Genomic DNA, 17,788 nt, shown 5'->3' with positions numbered 1-17,788 from the left:
TATGAGGACAAGCTGAGACAGTTGGGGTTGTTCAGCCTGGAGAAGGCTCCAAGGAGACCTTATAGCAGCCTTCCAGTACCTGAAGGGGGCCTACAAGAGCGCTGAGGGGGAATTTTTTACAAGGGCACGTAGTGATAGGACAAGGAGGAATGGCTTTAAATTCAAAGGGGGAAGATTTAGACTAGACATTAGGAAGAAATTCTTCATGATGAGGGTGGTGAGGCATAGGAACAGGTTGCCCAGGGAAGTTGTGGATGCCCTATCCCTAGAAGAGTTCAAGGCCAGGCTGGATGGAGTCTTGAGCAGACAGATCTGATGGGAGGTGTCCCTGCCCATGGCAGGGGGGTTGGAACTACATGATCTTTAAAGTCCCTTAAAACCAAAACCATTTTATGATTCTATGATTCGGGAGAGACCCAAGTCAATAACAAGACTAAAACAAGAACCTTTCAGACAAAACCTGACAGATCTAGTCTCAATGTAAAAATGCAGGTAAAAAAGAAAAATACATCTTCAGCAGCGAACAATTTAACAGGCATGTTGTAAAACTGTTCTTCAATAGAGGAATGGTCATTATCACATCATCTTCAGCGTAATACCCTATGGGTATGGATCATCCAAAGAAAAAGTGCAAACATATGATGAACAGAAGTAGGACCAACTCCTAGGAACATTGAAAAATAATTGAATAAAAGTGGGTGTGTTAGGTAGATACAAAATATTGCTAGAGGAGGGTGTTTATGAGCAAAAAGAGCATTATGTCATGAAAACTATCAAAATCAAGGCAGGTTTCCAGCAACCAACAAAATCTTTATAGTTGAGAATCTTATCAGGCACTGCAAAGATTCCCAGTAGTAGGATGCACTGAATGCGCAAGAGAAAAAGGGATCAGAAGAGCTGCAAAAACAGGAGTAGGATGTACATTAATTTGTAAAATCCTTCCTTCCTTCCTTCCTTCCTTCCTTCCTTCCTTCCTTCCTTCCTTCCTTCCTTCCAGACATGCTGAATATCATTCTCCTACATATGAGAGATCCTCATTTCTAGAGTGTGTATATTCACAAGCAATATACAAAAACATGAGTTACAATGTGCCAGTGGATGTGGCATTAGAAAAAGAAGCACAAAGAAAAAGTACTTTCTGCAAAAACACCCAGATAATTAGAAGAAATGTTTCTAGGTGCATTAATAAAAAGTATAAAAATACACCACAAAATAATAAAAGTATAAAGTATATCACAAAATGAAACAAGCTTTGGTAGGAGTACTTTCTGCAACATGATGAAAACCAGTAGAATTTATGTATGCTTAAATATAAATGTGTAGCTGTATATCCCCGAAACTGCCAAAGCTAAGAAAATCCTTAGCAACAGGTGTTGAAATGGGTTACATCATCACAAAGGGAGACTAAGATGGATTTATGAGGCACTGAAGAGACTCTCAACAGTACAATTCTCCAGGCAAGATAAAATAAAAAAAAAAAAAAAACAAACAAAATGAGAGGTGAAAAGATAGCAGTCAAATATCAGGTTGATAATAGAAATTTCTAAAGAAACATCACACATATATGTGATGATGCCATATTTCGCAACCAAACCACTAGACATTCTGTACAATGGGGCTGTAGGAGCAAAACTCCAATTGTGACATTTATTCTGCCTAATGAACATATCAAAGAGCCACGAGTTTCTAGAAAACAAAAAAGGACAAAGAAAATATCAAGGATAAACTGATGTGATCTAACCAGACAACTCTAGTACAAACAAGCTGTCCTTGACCTAAGTAACATAATTTCCATCTGTCAAAAACCAAACAAACCCAAACCCTAGAAAGGACAGCACTGCAGCAGGAGGTGGTCTCTTGTGTTTTCTTTATTCCCAGGGATGTTCTTGAAGCATCAATTCTCAGACTTAACAGCTTGCATACCTACTATACATGAAATTGTAAGTGGCTTCTTGTGATGCACGTACCTCAGGATACAGAGGACTTAGGATTCTGATCTGTAATCAGCTTTGTTGCAAGGATATCAGTAACCTAATGAAAATCCTGTTCCGACTCCAAAGTTATGGTAAAGACACTTCTGCTTTCTGCATGTTGAGTTTAAGATTGTTAGCAGTATAGAATCCTTCTTACTCATAGGCAAAGACAGCAGCCAAAAAAAGTGAGAGGAGACAGGCGCTGACCTTGGCAAAAGGTTTGCTATTGATTTCAGTAAAACCAGGATTTCACTTTTAGGGAAGGTATTTCCAGAGATAAGGCATACTCCTGAGGTAGCGCTCTCTTGCATGAGAAAGGTTATTTTGTTAGCAGACTAATAGAATTTGATATCCACCTTTTTTTGACTAGTAAAATGACAGCTAAGACATGATGCTTTTATTCTCATTCATTACAATAGAGAGATGTTAAGTAACATTGGTACAACAGCAGAAACATAAACTGACAGAAAATCCGTTTAGGCAGTGAGAATGCCCTTCTTGAGTTGTGGAGTAAGAAAAAACCCCATAACCTAAGCTGAAGGGTGATTCTGGAAGGATTTGTACGGACACCTCCTACACCTGGAAACTGGATTTCACAATTGAGAAGGTCTCTTTAAAATCCTTTGTCTTAAGTGAGAACTAATTCAGTAACAGAGATTCAAGGAAGGTTCAGAGATGTAACATAGCATCTCCTGTACTTCCAGTACCTGAAGGGGGCATACAAGAAAGCTGGGGAGAGACTAGACTAGACATAAGAAGGAATTTCCTCATGATGATGGTAGTGAGGCATTTGCACAGGTTGCCCAGGGAAGTTGTGGGTGCCCCATCCTTGAAAGTGCTGAAGGCCTGGTTGGATGGGGCCTTAGGCAGCCTGATCTAGTAGGAGGTGTCCCTGCCCACGGCATGGGGGTTGGAATTAGATGATCTTTAAGGTCTCTTCCAATTCAAACCATCCTATGATTCTATGAAGAATCAAGGGAGGAGCTCAGCTCTGTCAGCACAGGGACAGGCCACATCTGCTTCTAATATCTCCTTGAAGACCAATTAGTTTTGTAAACCTCGCATCTGCACCCCAAAAGCAAACCCATGTTAAATACATGTTTACTTGTTCATTAAACAAGTGAGCATTGAAACATTAGCAAATTGTGTTCTATTATCCTGAAGAATTCTTGGTAACACTTGTCCTCTTGAAACAGAGGTTTGTAATTGTTTCTTGGGAGAGGAAAATATGGAATTTGAGGCAGGTTATGAATGCAAGTAGATAAAAAACTGCCAGCAGCAAGGGTGACAAGGTTCTTACTGAGGTTGCAAAATTAAACTGTGATGCATAGCATTGAATTGACACTGCAACATTTTTATGGCCCTAGGGAAGCAAGCCTCATTGTACAAACAGAACAGACATTGTCATATCAGCATTGGATGCCTATTGTTGGCAGCATTTTCTGTCACTAAACTAGACTTTCTGACGATGTCTTATACTAGAAAGATATGAAGTATCTATGTTAAAACAAGATAGGAAAGCAGCTAGGGGAAAAAGAAAAAGAAAAGCAATAAGAGTAGAAGCAGATCAGAAAATGCTAACAAAAATATTAAAGATGAAAAAAATCTTGACAAAAAAAATGGAGAATCCCTCCAAAAAATAACCTAAAATAGACAGCAAGTAATATAGCTTATCAGTACTGTTGACTGCTAGCTGCAGCAAAACATAAAAAAGGAGACCCTCTAAAAACTTTAGAATGCAGAATCTTAAGGAAAGAATATCTGAGTTTGACAGATAAATTACTAAGAATATTGTATTAATTATTTGAAATACTCATTTCTACCTTTGATGACTCACAGCACAACGTCTTTTAAACAGGTTTCTGAAGTAAACTTTTGATTCAGTAAACTATTCAATCAAAACCAGTCTGAGGAAAAGCTTTATTCAGAATAAACTATATTTTTATGCTTAGTTCTGTTCAGCAACTGGCAAAGTTCAGCATCTCAACTAGATATTTTCCTTCTCCCAAACAGCTTACCATTTCTAATACTGGAAGTTATTCATGTCTGAAATAATGTTCATTGCCATCAACATCTTAGTTTTCATGAGAACCCTGAATTTGTGCTACAACTCGATCTTCTACAAGTTATTTCCCTTGAGTCAAATATTTGTCGAGCTACTTGCTTTCTCTTGAGGCACAGAAAGAAGTCCAAGGATCACCTGTGACAAAAACAATGACTCCATTAGTCTTAATTCACAACGGGAGTTTCATTAATTAAATAAAACAATTCAATAGAGCATTTAATATTATAATTTTAAAACTAAAAAACCAAAACATCATCAAGAACAATCACATTCTGAAAAGGCTGATGTGATTTCCAATCTGATTATCAAGCGACAGTTACATTCTTATATTTAAAATTCACCTTCTAGAAAATACACTAATGCAAAACCCAGGGCCAGTTCAAAAAGCCTCCAAAACAAAATTCTTACCAATAGGTCCCATATCCCATTTCTACAATGGCTGTACTAATTAATAAATATTGTCTTTAAAAAAAAAACAAATCATAAGTAGTGTGTTTCTTGGTTCTTCCATAAGTGACTTCACTGATCTTACAGATTTTAGTCGAGGATTACACTTTACTTCATTATTCTTTTGAGCGCACACAGAGCTGTCTATACAGAACTGTTTGGATCTAATGCAGCTGAGGCAGATTTAGCATGTGAACACTGTTTTTTCTCTTTTTCATTGTCTTCTCACTCAGAAAGTAGTTAACACACATACTTATATTTAAGCATGTGTGCAGTCCTAATGAAGTCAGCTGTATCTTGCCACTCCATGGCCCTGGAGCCTCAGCAATGACAGACTTCTTCACTAGTAACAAAAATGAGTTTTATCCACAAAACATTTGGGCTAAGAGTATGAGAAACTGGGAAAAAGTCTAAAAACCCAAATGCATCTAGCATAGAACAGAGACTGGTGAGAAGGGGGTAGTGCAGCTTTCTGCCCTGCTGGAGTAGGCGCTAGTTACCAGCCTGACACCAGTCCCTGTGTTACCCCAACTTGTGTGAGGTGTTAGCAAGCAGGACAGGCACAGAAAAGCGAGGGTGAGGCTGCTCGGGCACTCTTCTTGTCTGCTGGAGGCTCTCTTCCAACCCGGGGGTCTGTTGGAAGGCTAGTCAGGGCATCTTTGTACCTCAGCACATAGAGTGCCCAGGAAAATGCAACCCACCAGGCCAAGTGAACAGTTTCAAAAGGAAGAGAAAGAGCAAGAGGGATAATAGCTTTCTTCATTGGCCTTATGAACGGTCAAGTCCTGCAACACCTGAGTATCCAAATCCCCTTGTCACCAAAATAATAGGTGCAGGATAACTGACATTTTAATGTCACAAGCAGTAAATTGATTTGCACAGCCAAAGAGATTCAACTACTCCCTCACCTTGTTCTTGATGCATTGTTTTTCTTGGTAGGGGTAACAACAAAGGCATAAGGATACAAGCAATCACTGAATTACTGTGTAATGCTACACAAATCATGTCAAATGATCCTTTCAGTTTTCTGGGGTGCTCTAATCCAATAAGAATAGTTTCAAGTGAAAAAAAAAACCACAACCAAAAAAGTACAAGTATTTCCTTAATCCACCTACCCTAAGGCTAGTTATTTCATCTTTTTGGGGTGGAACTTCTGCTGAATGATCTTATGACTCATCTATGAATACTAGCAATGGAAAATGAGACACACTAGGATTATTTACACTAAACATATTTTTAAAACGAGATAGTCTCATTCTTTTTAAAATTAGTTATTAAAGAAAGCACATCAGTTTAAATTTCGCGCTGCATAAATGTACTATCAGGATATGGGCATTAAAATCCTTATGCCTTGAATGTTTCCCTTGAACTTTGTTTCAAAGTTAAAAGGTCACAGACATCATTAACCAAATTCAGTCTTCATGTAGGCCAACATTAAATTGCAGCTGTTCCCACCAGAACTGAATTGGTGTTAGGTGCCTGCTAGATTACAAAACCACCATAAAAAAAAAAAAACAAAACAAACCAAACCAAAAAATCAGAGACCAGAACTATGAAACTTATTATAAGTCAAACACATTAAATAAAAGAGGATCCTACCAGTTGTATCATCAGCTTCTGTGTCTAGAAGAGCATCTACTGAAGCCATGCTTGTGACTATGGAGGAGTCTGTAGTATCAGACACTGTTCGATTGCTGTGACAAACTTCTTTGAGATACTGACTCCTCTGCTTTGATCAGTGTCTTTTACTAACATTCTGACTGTCAGGAACGTTACATCATTTGTCGAGAAGGTTTTTCTAGACCTTCCTACTATTCCCCAATGCACTTTTTTAATCATAAATCCACACGTTAAATTTGTAGTTATCTTCCGAAAGTATTTACATAATAAACAGTGGGACTGAGATGCAAGATGTTTTCCCCCACCAAATCCACCTTTTTGGTAAAGTGTTAAATACTCCTTATTTCTGTTAGTTCTCTCTTGCAAAGAAGGAAGAAAGTCTTCAGTGAGATACATTTTCTTCAGGAGGTGTCTTCTGTTCCTCCCTGACCTTTTTCCAGTGGACTTTTCATCCTATATCCTTTTTGCTTAACAAATATGCCAGCAAATGATTTATTAACATCGGTTGTTGTAAAACCAGAAGTTTCTTTCTTAGTACAGCTCTGTAAAATTTGTAACTGTGTTTATAATTTGCATGTTATAAATTAATTGTATGCATAAATCAAATTATTTTTCAATGTAATCTCTTCCTGAATAATCTGAATTGGTGTAAACAAGACTTAGGAAACTCTCTGTCGGTCATACTCACAAATGTTAGGCTAGAGTTTTCCAAATCCTTATGCCTTGTCATAAATTTACTTACCAGAGTAACCCCTTCTTAATTCAGTGCTGAGTTTAATAGTGGTGCTCACATAAGTGAAGTTATGCCCAAGCAGTTTTTTGTAGGATCAGCCAACAGCATTTGCACACTTTTTCGAAGCTTACTAATTATGTTCTTTCCAGTTTTTTTTTCTATGTACTAAAAAAAAAAATCACTTTGAAGATGAAAAAAATTAAAACTTTAAAGACTTATTGTTACTATTTTTTCCTAAAACAGACTGTACACTGTTTGCTATCTTGTACCAAGTATCTACTTGTTTTAACTAACCTTTACGTTGAGTGTAAACTAGTATCTATTTCATGGTACAGTCTAAAATAATTTATGCGCAGAAGAAAGCTCTATCCTCCTAGCTGTAGGAGATAACTGTTGCCAGTTTGCTGCAGTTCTTAATAGTCATTGTGACAGAAAAGGCAAAACCAAGAAATGTAGTAAGACTGAGCAAGTGAGCATGTGTTGGAATTCAAGAGGGATTACGTGAGGGATCTACAGTAGAGAACACGTGCACACATAGAGCCCAATGATTCAGTTACGTTTCCAGAAAACAGGCACCACATTTATCTCAGACTTATTACCAGACATGTCTGTGTTGCAAACTCCCCAAAGAAGTGCTGAGTACACATACAGTAATCAAGGAGGAGGAGAATACCACCCTTTCGCCTGGAATAAACCCAATAATACACCTATCTCAACCCTTTCTCCCTCCATCTGAAAATCTTCCAGGGAACAAAGGTAGTCAAGTGCCAATTTGGTGTTCTGGAGTCTGATTCTCCTCTCAAACCTATAGTGCTACAGTGTATAACCCTGCCAGCTCCAATGAATGAAATTTCTGAATTTCTATCAATGAAAGTGAAAAGAGAATATAGCTCAGAATTTACAACAGTGGTAACTGTAGGGAGGAGAAAAAAAAAAATAAAAATCTGTTGTCTTCCACTTCGATCCTGTGTGTTGACATTCCACTAAAGCTTAATAAAACCGAAATGCACAATCCATTTGCATTACCTGACTTAACCTCAGAAAGTTAAGTATGCTATTCTTCGCCAGCTACCAATACTAGCTACTTTTATTAAACTAGTTTATAGCAAAGCCTGGGCTCAAGTGGCTCCTCAGATGAATTTTAAACCACTAGCTATTGAATTTAGTAGTTATAACAAAGAACCTCACTGCCAGTTGTGAAAAAAATGGAAGCGGCATCTCAATCATCATGGAGCAAAATTCTGCTTTTGCTAATAATGAAGCTCTCTTCACATGCTCCCGCATTTCTTTCAATGAAAAATGCATAGAGTTTTTCATGCACAGATTTGGTACACGTGCGCAGCAGCTGGTCTGACATGATAAAGCAGAATGAATCTGAAGAAGTTCCTGCCGGTCTGACCAATAATCAAAGAGGGATTTACTCAATAGACCATCACAGAATCTATCCTGTCTAAATTAGAGATTTTATTTTTATGAACACGCTTAAGCTGCTTTCTGTCAAATGTTTCCCATTCCCCAAAGACCTAGACAGTAAATAGGAGGTGAACAAAGAAAATGAAATGACTGTATTGGGTTTTCTTTTTTGTTTTATTTATTTATTTATTTTCTGAATTCTGCAACGTCTGTAACTTAATATTTCCTTGATTTTGAAGCTCCGACATTCGTATTTGTACTGAAGACATTTCTGTAACTCAAAAGAAAATTGATCAGAAGAACAGCCTCCAGCATGCACGGACACACGCTGTTTGCCACAGCAGCAGCCCCGGCACCGCGTCTAATTTCATTCTTAAATAAGGCTTAGTACTCCTCTGGGTTTTTTTTATTGCTAGGTGGGAACTGTCGAGAGCTAAAAATAGCACGGCGATTCGGTGATGGCCGCTAAAAATACCTTTACTCGCTCGATCACCGAAACACGACGCCCTCGGCACCTCGTCCCAGCCCGTAGCCACTGGATGGGGATGAAGGCAAAGAGTTGCGCGCCCGGGCAAAGTTTTGCGGGCGAACAAAGAGGTGACAACGCGGCGACCCACGAGCCCGGGTGACCCTCCCGGCCCCCCCCCCCCCCCCCCCCCCCGCCGCCCCTTACCCGCGTTCCGCAGCTTCTTGTTGCGGTAGACGGAGAGGATGACCAGCAGGTTGCCCAGCAGGTCCACGACGATGGTGAAGATGAGGATGGCGGCCAAGGTGGAGGTCACCCAGGGTGGGCGTCGCGGGGAGCCCTCGGCCGGCGGGTCCCGCGGGAGGACGGAGCTGTTCAGGTCACTCCCGTTCACTCTCATCCTGCCGCCCCGGACAGGGCAGAGCCGGGCACCGGTGTCACCCGCGGGAGGGCAGATGGGGACAAAGGAATCCGTACCCCAAGCCGCCCTCTCCGCCGCGCGGCTGCCCGCCCTAGGGCGGAGCGGGGCTGGCGGCAGGCGACGCTCCTCCCATAGCCACCGCTAGGAAGTTTCCCCCAAGTGTGGCCATGTGCGGCGCCGGGACACTTTTATAGCCTCCCCCCGCCCCGCCCGCCGCCGCCGCCGCCACCGCTGCCGCCAGGTGACACCGAGCCGCCCCCGCGCCGGCACGTGCGCGGACGGGGGGGTTCCAGCTGCCGCTCGGCGCGGCCACAGCGCCCCCCCGCGGCCCCATCCCTCCCAGCGCTCCGCTTTCCTCTCATTCATAATGCCCGGCAGCCCATTCAAAGCCGGCCGCTCCATTCATAGAATCACCAGGTTGGAAAAGACCTCTTGGATCATCGAGTCTAACCATTCCCGTCTGCCACTAAACAGTGTCCCTGAGCACCTCGTCTACCCGTCTGTTAAATACCTGCAGGGATGGGGATTGCACCCCTCCCCGGGCAGCCTCTGCCAGTGCCCCATGATCCTTTCTGTGAAAAATCTTTTCCCGGTATCCAGCCTGAACCTCCCCTGGTGGAGCTTGAGGCCATTCCCCCTTGTCCTGTCCCCTGTCACTTGGGAGAAGAGCCCAGCCCCCTCCTCTCCACAACCTCCTTTCAGGTAGTTGTAGAGAGCAATCCGGTCTCCCCTCAGCCTCCTCTTCTCCAGGCTAAAGAGCCCCAGTTCCCTCAGCCGCTCCCCGTTATCCATGCTCTCCAGCCCCTTCACCAGCACTCAGCAGTGGCGCGAGAGCCATTCCATGGGTTTCGCCGTCTCCGGCTGATGCGGTTTCCAGGGCTCGTGGCTATTTTTAGCTCGGCTCTTAATTAGGCACTCGCTGAACTCCCTTCCCCTTCTTTATTTAACTTCGCACTCGCGCGGTAACGTGAGGGAAGCGAGAAACAACACCCCCCCCACTCCCCCATCCTGTCGGGTCTGTGCTATAAAAAGCTCGCGGCGGGCGGCGGGGGCGTCTGAGGACCCGCGTCGCGGGAGCACCACGTGCTGCCGCCGCGCGGGGGGACACACGGCAGCGCCCCCGCCTCCCGCCGAGCTGCCTCTGCTGCGCCCCGAAAGCAGCGCGGGGGGAGACGGCAGCCCAGCCGGTTGCGTGAATTGGGGGGGGGGGTCCCCAGTCACGACCCGGTGCAGTGGGTGTTCCGGGGCGAAAGAAAGGGAAAAAAAGCACTTTCTTTTGACTAACAATAACACTGGATCTTCTCGCTTGCGTGATATAAAGCTCTTTAAGGTATCTGAGCGACCTGGGCACAGCCATTCCTCTCCCGTGCAGGATCCCGGGCTGCCAGCGCGGGGCCGCGGGCGAACCCCTCCATTCCGCCCGAAGCGTTTATCGCGTTGCTGCGACTTGGGGGGGACACGAAACGTCAGCGTGGAAGGAGGGGGGGGAAGGGAATCCGCAGTGGGAGCGCCGCAGGCCTCGCGGGCGGGAGAGGCTCCTGCACCGCCGCCAGGTCCCGCAGCGCAGCCCGCGCTCGGCGTCGCGCTCGTGGTGGCCAGTCCTGGGTGATGAACGATTAAAGCCATCGTCACGAGCGGTTTAAACCCGCTGTGACCACACGAAAACCGGCGGCCGTAGGTCCCCCCCGCACGGCGGCTGCGGGAAATCCCCGCTCCCGAGGGGATTCCGAGCTGCCGAGGCACCCGGGGTTTTCTCGCATCCCCGCGGGCAGCGGAGCAGGGAGAGCAGCGGCTCAGCCTTGGCCGGTGCAGGGGAGCGGGTTCGGGGCTTTGTGGTTTTTTTTTCCGGGGGGGGGTGGGGGGGAAGGCGCCGATTTTTTTCATCTCTTATGGAGTTAGAAAATGCTCAAGTATTCCAGCAGCGTTTCCCTCTGCCCCGCCCCCATAAAGGGCAAACGTGAGGAGAGAACTCAGCCCTACAGAGCGGCGTCTCCAACTGCAAAACCTGTCACTGGAGAAGGAGAGCAGCAGCTTGCATGGGAGGGGAGGATGCAGTTGGTGCGTCCCCATCCCACCCCCCTCCAGGCTGAATGAGGAGCTGGTGAGAACACCCCGTGTTCCCCACCCCCTCCATCCCTCCGGTGCCTTTGGAGGTGATCTCGTAGAGAGAGAAAAACAAGCCTGTATGTCCTTGTAAGTACATTACAGATAGGTTAGCAAGCTGTGGCAGATGATTAAAATTAGGGGGAGCCAGTATCAGGGGACCGTCAGGGCATGGAGACCGGCAGAACTGTCTGGGCCTCAGTAGACCTCATCCATTGTTTCACTGGACAGGGAGGAGCTGCCCAGAGAGAGTTGTGAAGTTTCACAAGGTCAGATATTTTTAGCCAGAAGGTAGAGTGGGGATAAAGATCAGCCCAGGATTTTGCTTCACAGAAAAGGAATCTGGTCCATGAGGAGATTGCTGTCATTTGTTCGGCCACACGTTTCCAATTTAGACCCTCAGGGGAATCAGTACATCACTCAGTCCCACTTTAGTCTTGTGACAAGAGTGTACTCTGCAAAAAGGCTGTTCTGGTGAGAACAATGCTTAGGGAAGGGAATGTTTCCTGAAAAAGAAGAGCTCAGGGTGATCCAAGCACCAAGATGGGACAAGATACGTTGCCTTTGCTTCCTGGAGAGTAGGAGTTGAGCATTAATACATGGGTCAGGCTCCAGCCAAGACTATCTTCCCCTCTACCCTGGGCTGCCCTTTGACAGAGACACCTCATACTTTTTAAAATTTTACAGGTGTTTACTCATATTTTGGAGAGTTAGAGACTTCAAGATGCCACCTAAAACTGCAGAGGAGCAGCTCTGACGAGATCAGGATAGCTCACGCTGATCAGCATTCAGAGTTAGTCAGATAGTCTTAGAGGCAGTTTGTCTGTTACTGTCTGCTGTATCCTCTGGGGCTGGTCTCTCTTTCCTCACATTTTCTATGCTTTTTTCTACTTGCACATTTTTAAAGAGTAAGTGAAGTTAAATTATGCTTTACATTAAACTCGCATGGAGGTGATCAAGGCATGAGAACAAGGAGATCACTAGGGCCAGTCAACCCCTATTGTAGTTGTTTAAATCAGGGTTGACCTCACTGTAATCAGCAAAGTTAGCAGAGATCCAAATCGGCTATTGGGAAATTTACTTCGTTACATGAAGAAACAGAGAACTTGTCTGGTCTTTCTTAGAAAAGTCCTGATTTGTCTTTGTTTGAGAGATATTGTGGGTGTGCCTGTGGCCAGTTCTGTCTTTGACCTCATTTCCTGGCTGACCTTGAAGCACTACTGTTCGATCCTATACCCTGTTGATCCTACCATGGGCTCTCTGCATGAGTGGTGGGTCTGATCCATCTCTTCACCCTGTCTAGGGCTGCTGATTAAGCCTGTTGTCAGCACCTGGCTCTGCCTGCTGCTCTCATATCCTGTGAGGACTGTGCTGTTGTTTCCTCTGGCTCCTGGCTTGCTTTCGCTTTTGGAGAAGCTCTTACTACTACCCAGCAGATGAGTATGGGGAGATAATGGATTCACACCATTCAGCTGACAAGATAGATGGAAATGCAGAAAGCATGAGAAGAAACTAACAGTTCAGCTGGTTCTCTGAATAAGAGAATAGAGACTGCCTGGCAGGTGAGGCTGGAATATGTGATGGTCAGTAAAAGGACCAAGTACTGAGAGTGTGCTGGTATAGGGGACTGGCACTGAATGGAGTGGGAAGGCAAAAGACATCTCCATCTGGAGAAATCCTCATCTGGGTGCTGCATGTTTTTCATCCATCAGAGGGAATAGCTGGGAAGGCTGATGACAGATAGCATGCACGGGAAGGGGCTGACTTGGGCACAAATCTGGGAAGAAACCATTGGAGGGGTGTACTGGGACAAGAAAGAAGGTTAGCTCTGTTGCCTATGGCAGTGAAGCAGCAGCTTCTGATTTTCTTTCTCTTTTGGTGCCTTTCTTTTCTGCAGAGAAGCCCAGGAGCTGCATGAAATAAATAAACAAACACGAACAGGCATTTCATCAGGGAAATGTAAAAACTATCATAGAGCTGAGAGAGAAAGGGATGAGGTAAATGAAGTGGCAGTGTCTTTTTGTGGCAGGCAGTAGTGAGGAAAGTAGGAGCAGCTGCTCATTTCAATTTTCAGCATTAAATGATGTGGGTGCAGATTCTGTCTGGTGCTGTTCTTTATAGTAAAACTTATTATATCGAGATCTTCAGAGTTCCCATTATCCTGAAGAACAGTTATAATGCTGTTTTTTTCTTGGGCACTAGGGAAAAAAAGAAACTCGTAGCTCCTCTTCACTGTGATGCTCTGACCTGCTTTCACTGTTACATTTGCCAGCCATTTGAGCTGCTCTCCCAGAGCCCTGATGTAGTCCTTTAGTTCTCCCACAAACTTACCTTGGCAGCTGATGTTTAATACAGAGCCTTTGCTAATATGCCTGTGTGTAAATGTGTGGGGCAGTTCTACTTCCTCAAGAGTAAAATTGGTGTGGCTGTAAGTACGTTGCCTCTCATTCCATGATGGGAGAGACATGTTCTTTATTCCATCAGACCACTGATTCTGCTGTTGGATGTGGTCTTTTAGGAGAATGATTTTGAGTGATGAAATTTCATCATGTTATATTTTGTGATTTGCAGTGCTTTTTCACTGCTGCATCTTATGACAAGTCTTTTACTTCAGCGTTTTTTTCTCACTTGCAATCTATGGCATCTTTTACCTACATGTTCTAAGCCCTAAAAATTCTCTGTAAATTGCATCTTGTCTATGAGTACTGGTTTTAGGCAGATGATGTAAAAGATTGATGGGAAATGTGCCAGCCCTTTAGTTCTTCTTTCAGCACTGCCTAGGTGTGTACTTCTTGCTTTCAGCAAGAGCTGTTATAACAGTTCCTGTGCAGCATGGGCTGTTTCTGACTTCAGGTGATGATGCCATTCACCACATGGCTAGGACAGGGAGAAATGCTCTCTAGAAATTGATCCGTGTGCTAGGACTGTTAGCAATCTCTTACCCTGCAACATGAAATGACCTGAAAAGGGGGCAATGCCAGCTTCTCACTGTGGAATAGTGTATTATCTAATTGTTAAAGCATTCTCTAGGATGATTAGAAAATTATCTTTGAAACTTTGCAAGCAGAAAAGATAATTAATCTTGGCTTATCTGTGCTTTAGGGTAGGAATGTGCAGTTACATATTTTAGCACACTACCTCTTAGTTTTAAAGATTAATTGGGAGCTAACTTTGAACTTGAGAGGATGGAGGTGGGTAAGTTTCAGGGCTATAAATCCTAATTGGAAATGGATACTTTCTGAAGTCTGTACTCTGACACCAAAGTTGCTGAGATAAGTGAGCTAATACTCAGCTTTGTCATCAGTGGCTCCAATGCTGTATTAAATGAGTGCTTCTGGCGGTAGATCACACTAAAGGGTTTAACTTGTTACATTTAAGGATAGAGCGGGGTCGCTTACCTAAAACTGTACCTCATACTGCGTGACTTGTTTCCTTACCCTGTCCATTTCTTTGTCCTATGAGTCTTCTGGTTTTTGGTCCCTAATAACTGCTGTTGAGAGTTGATTGATGTAGATTTTCCCAAAATGTTAGCAGTCCAGTGAGTAACAAGAAACACTGTTAGACAAGGCACTCTGTATTACTGCATATTTGTACACTGAGAGGATAGAACTGTTCTATTATTCGTGACTGCCTTCTGCTTCCTCCAAGGCTGCATTTAAGATGTTAAGAATAGGGATTTTCACAGCACTCACATTTTATAGTGTCATGACAATCATTCTGCCACCCCGCCTTCTATGCACAGTTTGAGACACTGCCTGGTACATATCATTTACTTGTAATAACATAGAAGTTGAAATACTCGAGCAATTCAATTAAAGTTCTGCTAAAAGCCAGAACATACCTGTGCATTCAAATTGTCAACTGGTATTCTTTTCTTGCAAGGCTGTTGCCTGTTTACATATGCTGTTACAGTGCTTTGTTATTTAGCAACCTCTTAAGTTCATGTCGTTTCCATTCCACCTGTATCTCTAGTGTTCTCACTGTGCTGAGCAAATGCAGGCTGTCTACTTAATACTTCAGTTTGTTTTTTCTATACAGGAGCCATACTTTCCTAGAGCAATGAGAGAAATAGCATATACCTTTAACAGAGCATAGAAAATAGTTTAAAATATAAAGAAAATTCTCTTTCTGGTTGTATTTTTTTTTATACTCACCTTTAAATATTCTGCTGTTGTGTGTTTATTTTTTTTCCTTCTTCATAGCAATTTTAACACCTTTCAATATTCTCTGGTATTCTTTTCTAAGATTGTTTTCTCAATGAGTGAATGTTTTCTTTGGCTTTCCTTTTGTTTAAATATGTAGACAAGAGTGGGCATGTTTTGAATTGAAATCACTGAACTGGAAAGGGATTATAGAAAAGAATTGACTGCAGTAGAGCTTCATGTAGTAAAATACAGTCAGTACAGTTCTCATCAAGTGTAGAAAGGCAGAAAGAGAGACATACAAGCTCAAAGAATGCATAAAGAAAGTCCACATCAAATGGTTGTTTGAAATGAATGGAAAGAATTGAGATTGATAATATTTGGCATGAAGCTAGATGAGAATGAGCCAGGGGTCGGGCAGGGCTGGGTGCTGAGTGGAATAGAAGAGGTTAAAATGCTTACAGTGAAAAAGATTATGATTGTTGTGTGTAGTCAATATGCTAGTTCTAGGCTAATACTCTAGTGAAATCTGTGGAATGTGACTTGACTGAAACAGTGATGACACAATTCCATGATGTAATGCTATGGAGCACTTGGCAATGGGCTGTTTAAGAAATGTGGAAATGTGCAATTAGAATTGATGGGAAAACATTAAGACTTAACCTGATTTGAAATCATCAGAGGCTGTACCAAATATTGATTGTTTATCATAAGAACGTCACAAAAAAAAAAGGACCTGTAACGGTTATTTTTATTCAGCAAATATGGGCTGAGCCATTTTCTTCATTGAGAGTATGATCAGTAAAGCAAGGAGATCTTTAAACAGCCTCCTCTGTCTGCAGTGTTTTCAAAAACCTTGTCAGACTTGAGTCTATGAATAACAATTTCTTGGTTTGGTTTTTTTTGTGTGGTTGTTTTTTTTCTGCTTACCCCCTCTCCCTCCTGCCCCCAATGAACACAGAGTAGGCTCAGATATAGTTTGTAGATGAGAATAAGGTTCGTGACATTGATTTACCTTTCTCCCTTCATCTATGAAAATGACCGGATTTCCACTAAATCATCCAAGTGACATACCACTGTGAGCAGTTCCTAAGGAAAGAATGTTTATAAAGAAGTGGAGGCTAGGGAAGCCAAATAAATCATTTTGTTCGAGCCGGCAGTGGTGTACTGCTGAATGTGCTTGGCTTCTCTTGATAATAATTTTTCTCACTGCCTTCAACTGCCTATTTCACACTATCTCTGGTTTATTTTTATTTCTTACTCTTTCTGTCTCACTAATAAACAAAAAAATTGATTTAGTGACAATTTCTATTGTAACCTGTTAATTCCCTACTCAGTATGATGCACCAGACTTCATCCTTACTAGTATTGGTAACTCCTCGGGTCATTTAGAGTCATGTGTCAGTATAAAACCTAGCCACAAAATAAACCACAAGGTCAGCAAACATTTCTCAGTCTTCTCAGGGGTCTCAAAGTCAACAAATGTAATGTTTTCCAATAATGACTAAACAAGTAACACATCAGAAGTCCTTTAGAAAGGATTCAACACATTTGCTATTCTTTACTAATCAAAAACTTTCCTTTTTCAAGGGAGTAGAGTGCTTTCTAAAGAGACAAGTAACAGCTCTGAGAAATGTTTCCTATATGTGGAAAAGATGCAATACACCCTGGGGGTAGAAATGCTGTCTGTATAACTATTGCACCTGAATGTATACTTCAGGGTATACTTTAGAGACAGTGATGCAGAAGAGGGCAATTCTGCCTTCACAGCAAAAGCTTGATATCTGTTCTGAAACTGCCAATCAGGATACTCAGCTTGATGATGGCTATATTGAAGTAGTTAATATTATTCTGGATTTGTAAGAAGTTACTGCCTCATTTCCTGTGTGTGTTCAGAAAAAGTATGGAGTGGAGATGGGAGGCCATAAGAACTTACTGAAGTCTGTGGTCAGCACTAAATCACTCTGTCACACTTGGCCTGGTCTGTTCTAGGTAACATGAACTGTGTCTTGTGATTCCTCTCACATCCTATTTAGGGTTGATTGTATTAATTGGATCTGCTGGTTTATGCATCGTTATGGCAAGATATGTGTGTGTGTGCACGCTTATCTAGCAGGTAACATCTTGCAGCTTTATTTAGTATTTATGTTATCTCCCTCCACAGATCCACATCCTCTTCTGAGAAATCCAGGTTTTTGGCCCAACTTTGCCCCAATCCTCATACTTACGAATCAGTCTCAGCCTGCAGTGTGATTTCTGCACTTGCAGTTTTTCATTTCACTTTCATCCTTAAATCCTCAGCTCTGGGATGATAAGACAGGTATTTATTAATTTGTGATCTCTGCCTTTTCAGAGGATGCTGTTCCATGGTAATTACTCCCCTTCTTCCAACAAACAACCTCTGA

General features: G+C 42.8%; 1 protein-coding gene across 3 annotated transcripts in view; it reads right to left on the bottom strand.

Moving 5' to 3' along the window:
• Positions 1-9,324, bottom strand: part of MTNR1A (melatonin receptor 1A) — a 54,171-nt gene extending 44,847 nt beyond the window's left edge. Inside the window, exons 1-2 of one of the 3 annotated variants that reach the window (XR_008449827.1) lie at positions 8,925-9,064; positions 3,992-8,786 (exon numbers count right to left, since the gene is read on the bottom strand). Coding sequence is in view for 1 of the 3 variants with exons in the window: in XM_054066259.1 (XP_053922234.1) it covers positions 8,925-9,117 (193 nt within the window). In the remaining 2 variants the exon portion in view is untranslated. Of the gene's footprint in view, positions 1-997; positions 8,787-8,924 lie in introns of those variants that run through there. The other 2 variants (XR_008449826.1, XM_054066259.1) reach the window with 2 other exon arrangements.
• Between the last annotated feature and the right edge of the window lie 8,464 nt (positions 9,325-17,788).

This window comes from Cuculus canorus, chromosome 4 (assembly GCF_017976375.1).
Source record: "Cuculus canorus isolate bCucCan1 chromosome 4, bCucCan1.pri, whole genome shotgun sequence".
Lineage (NCBI taxonomy): Eukaryota > Metazoa > Chordata > Aves > Cuculiformes > Cuculidae > Cuculus > Cuculus canorus.
This window is presented reverse-complemented; position numbering and strand designations above follow the sequence as displayed.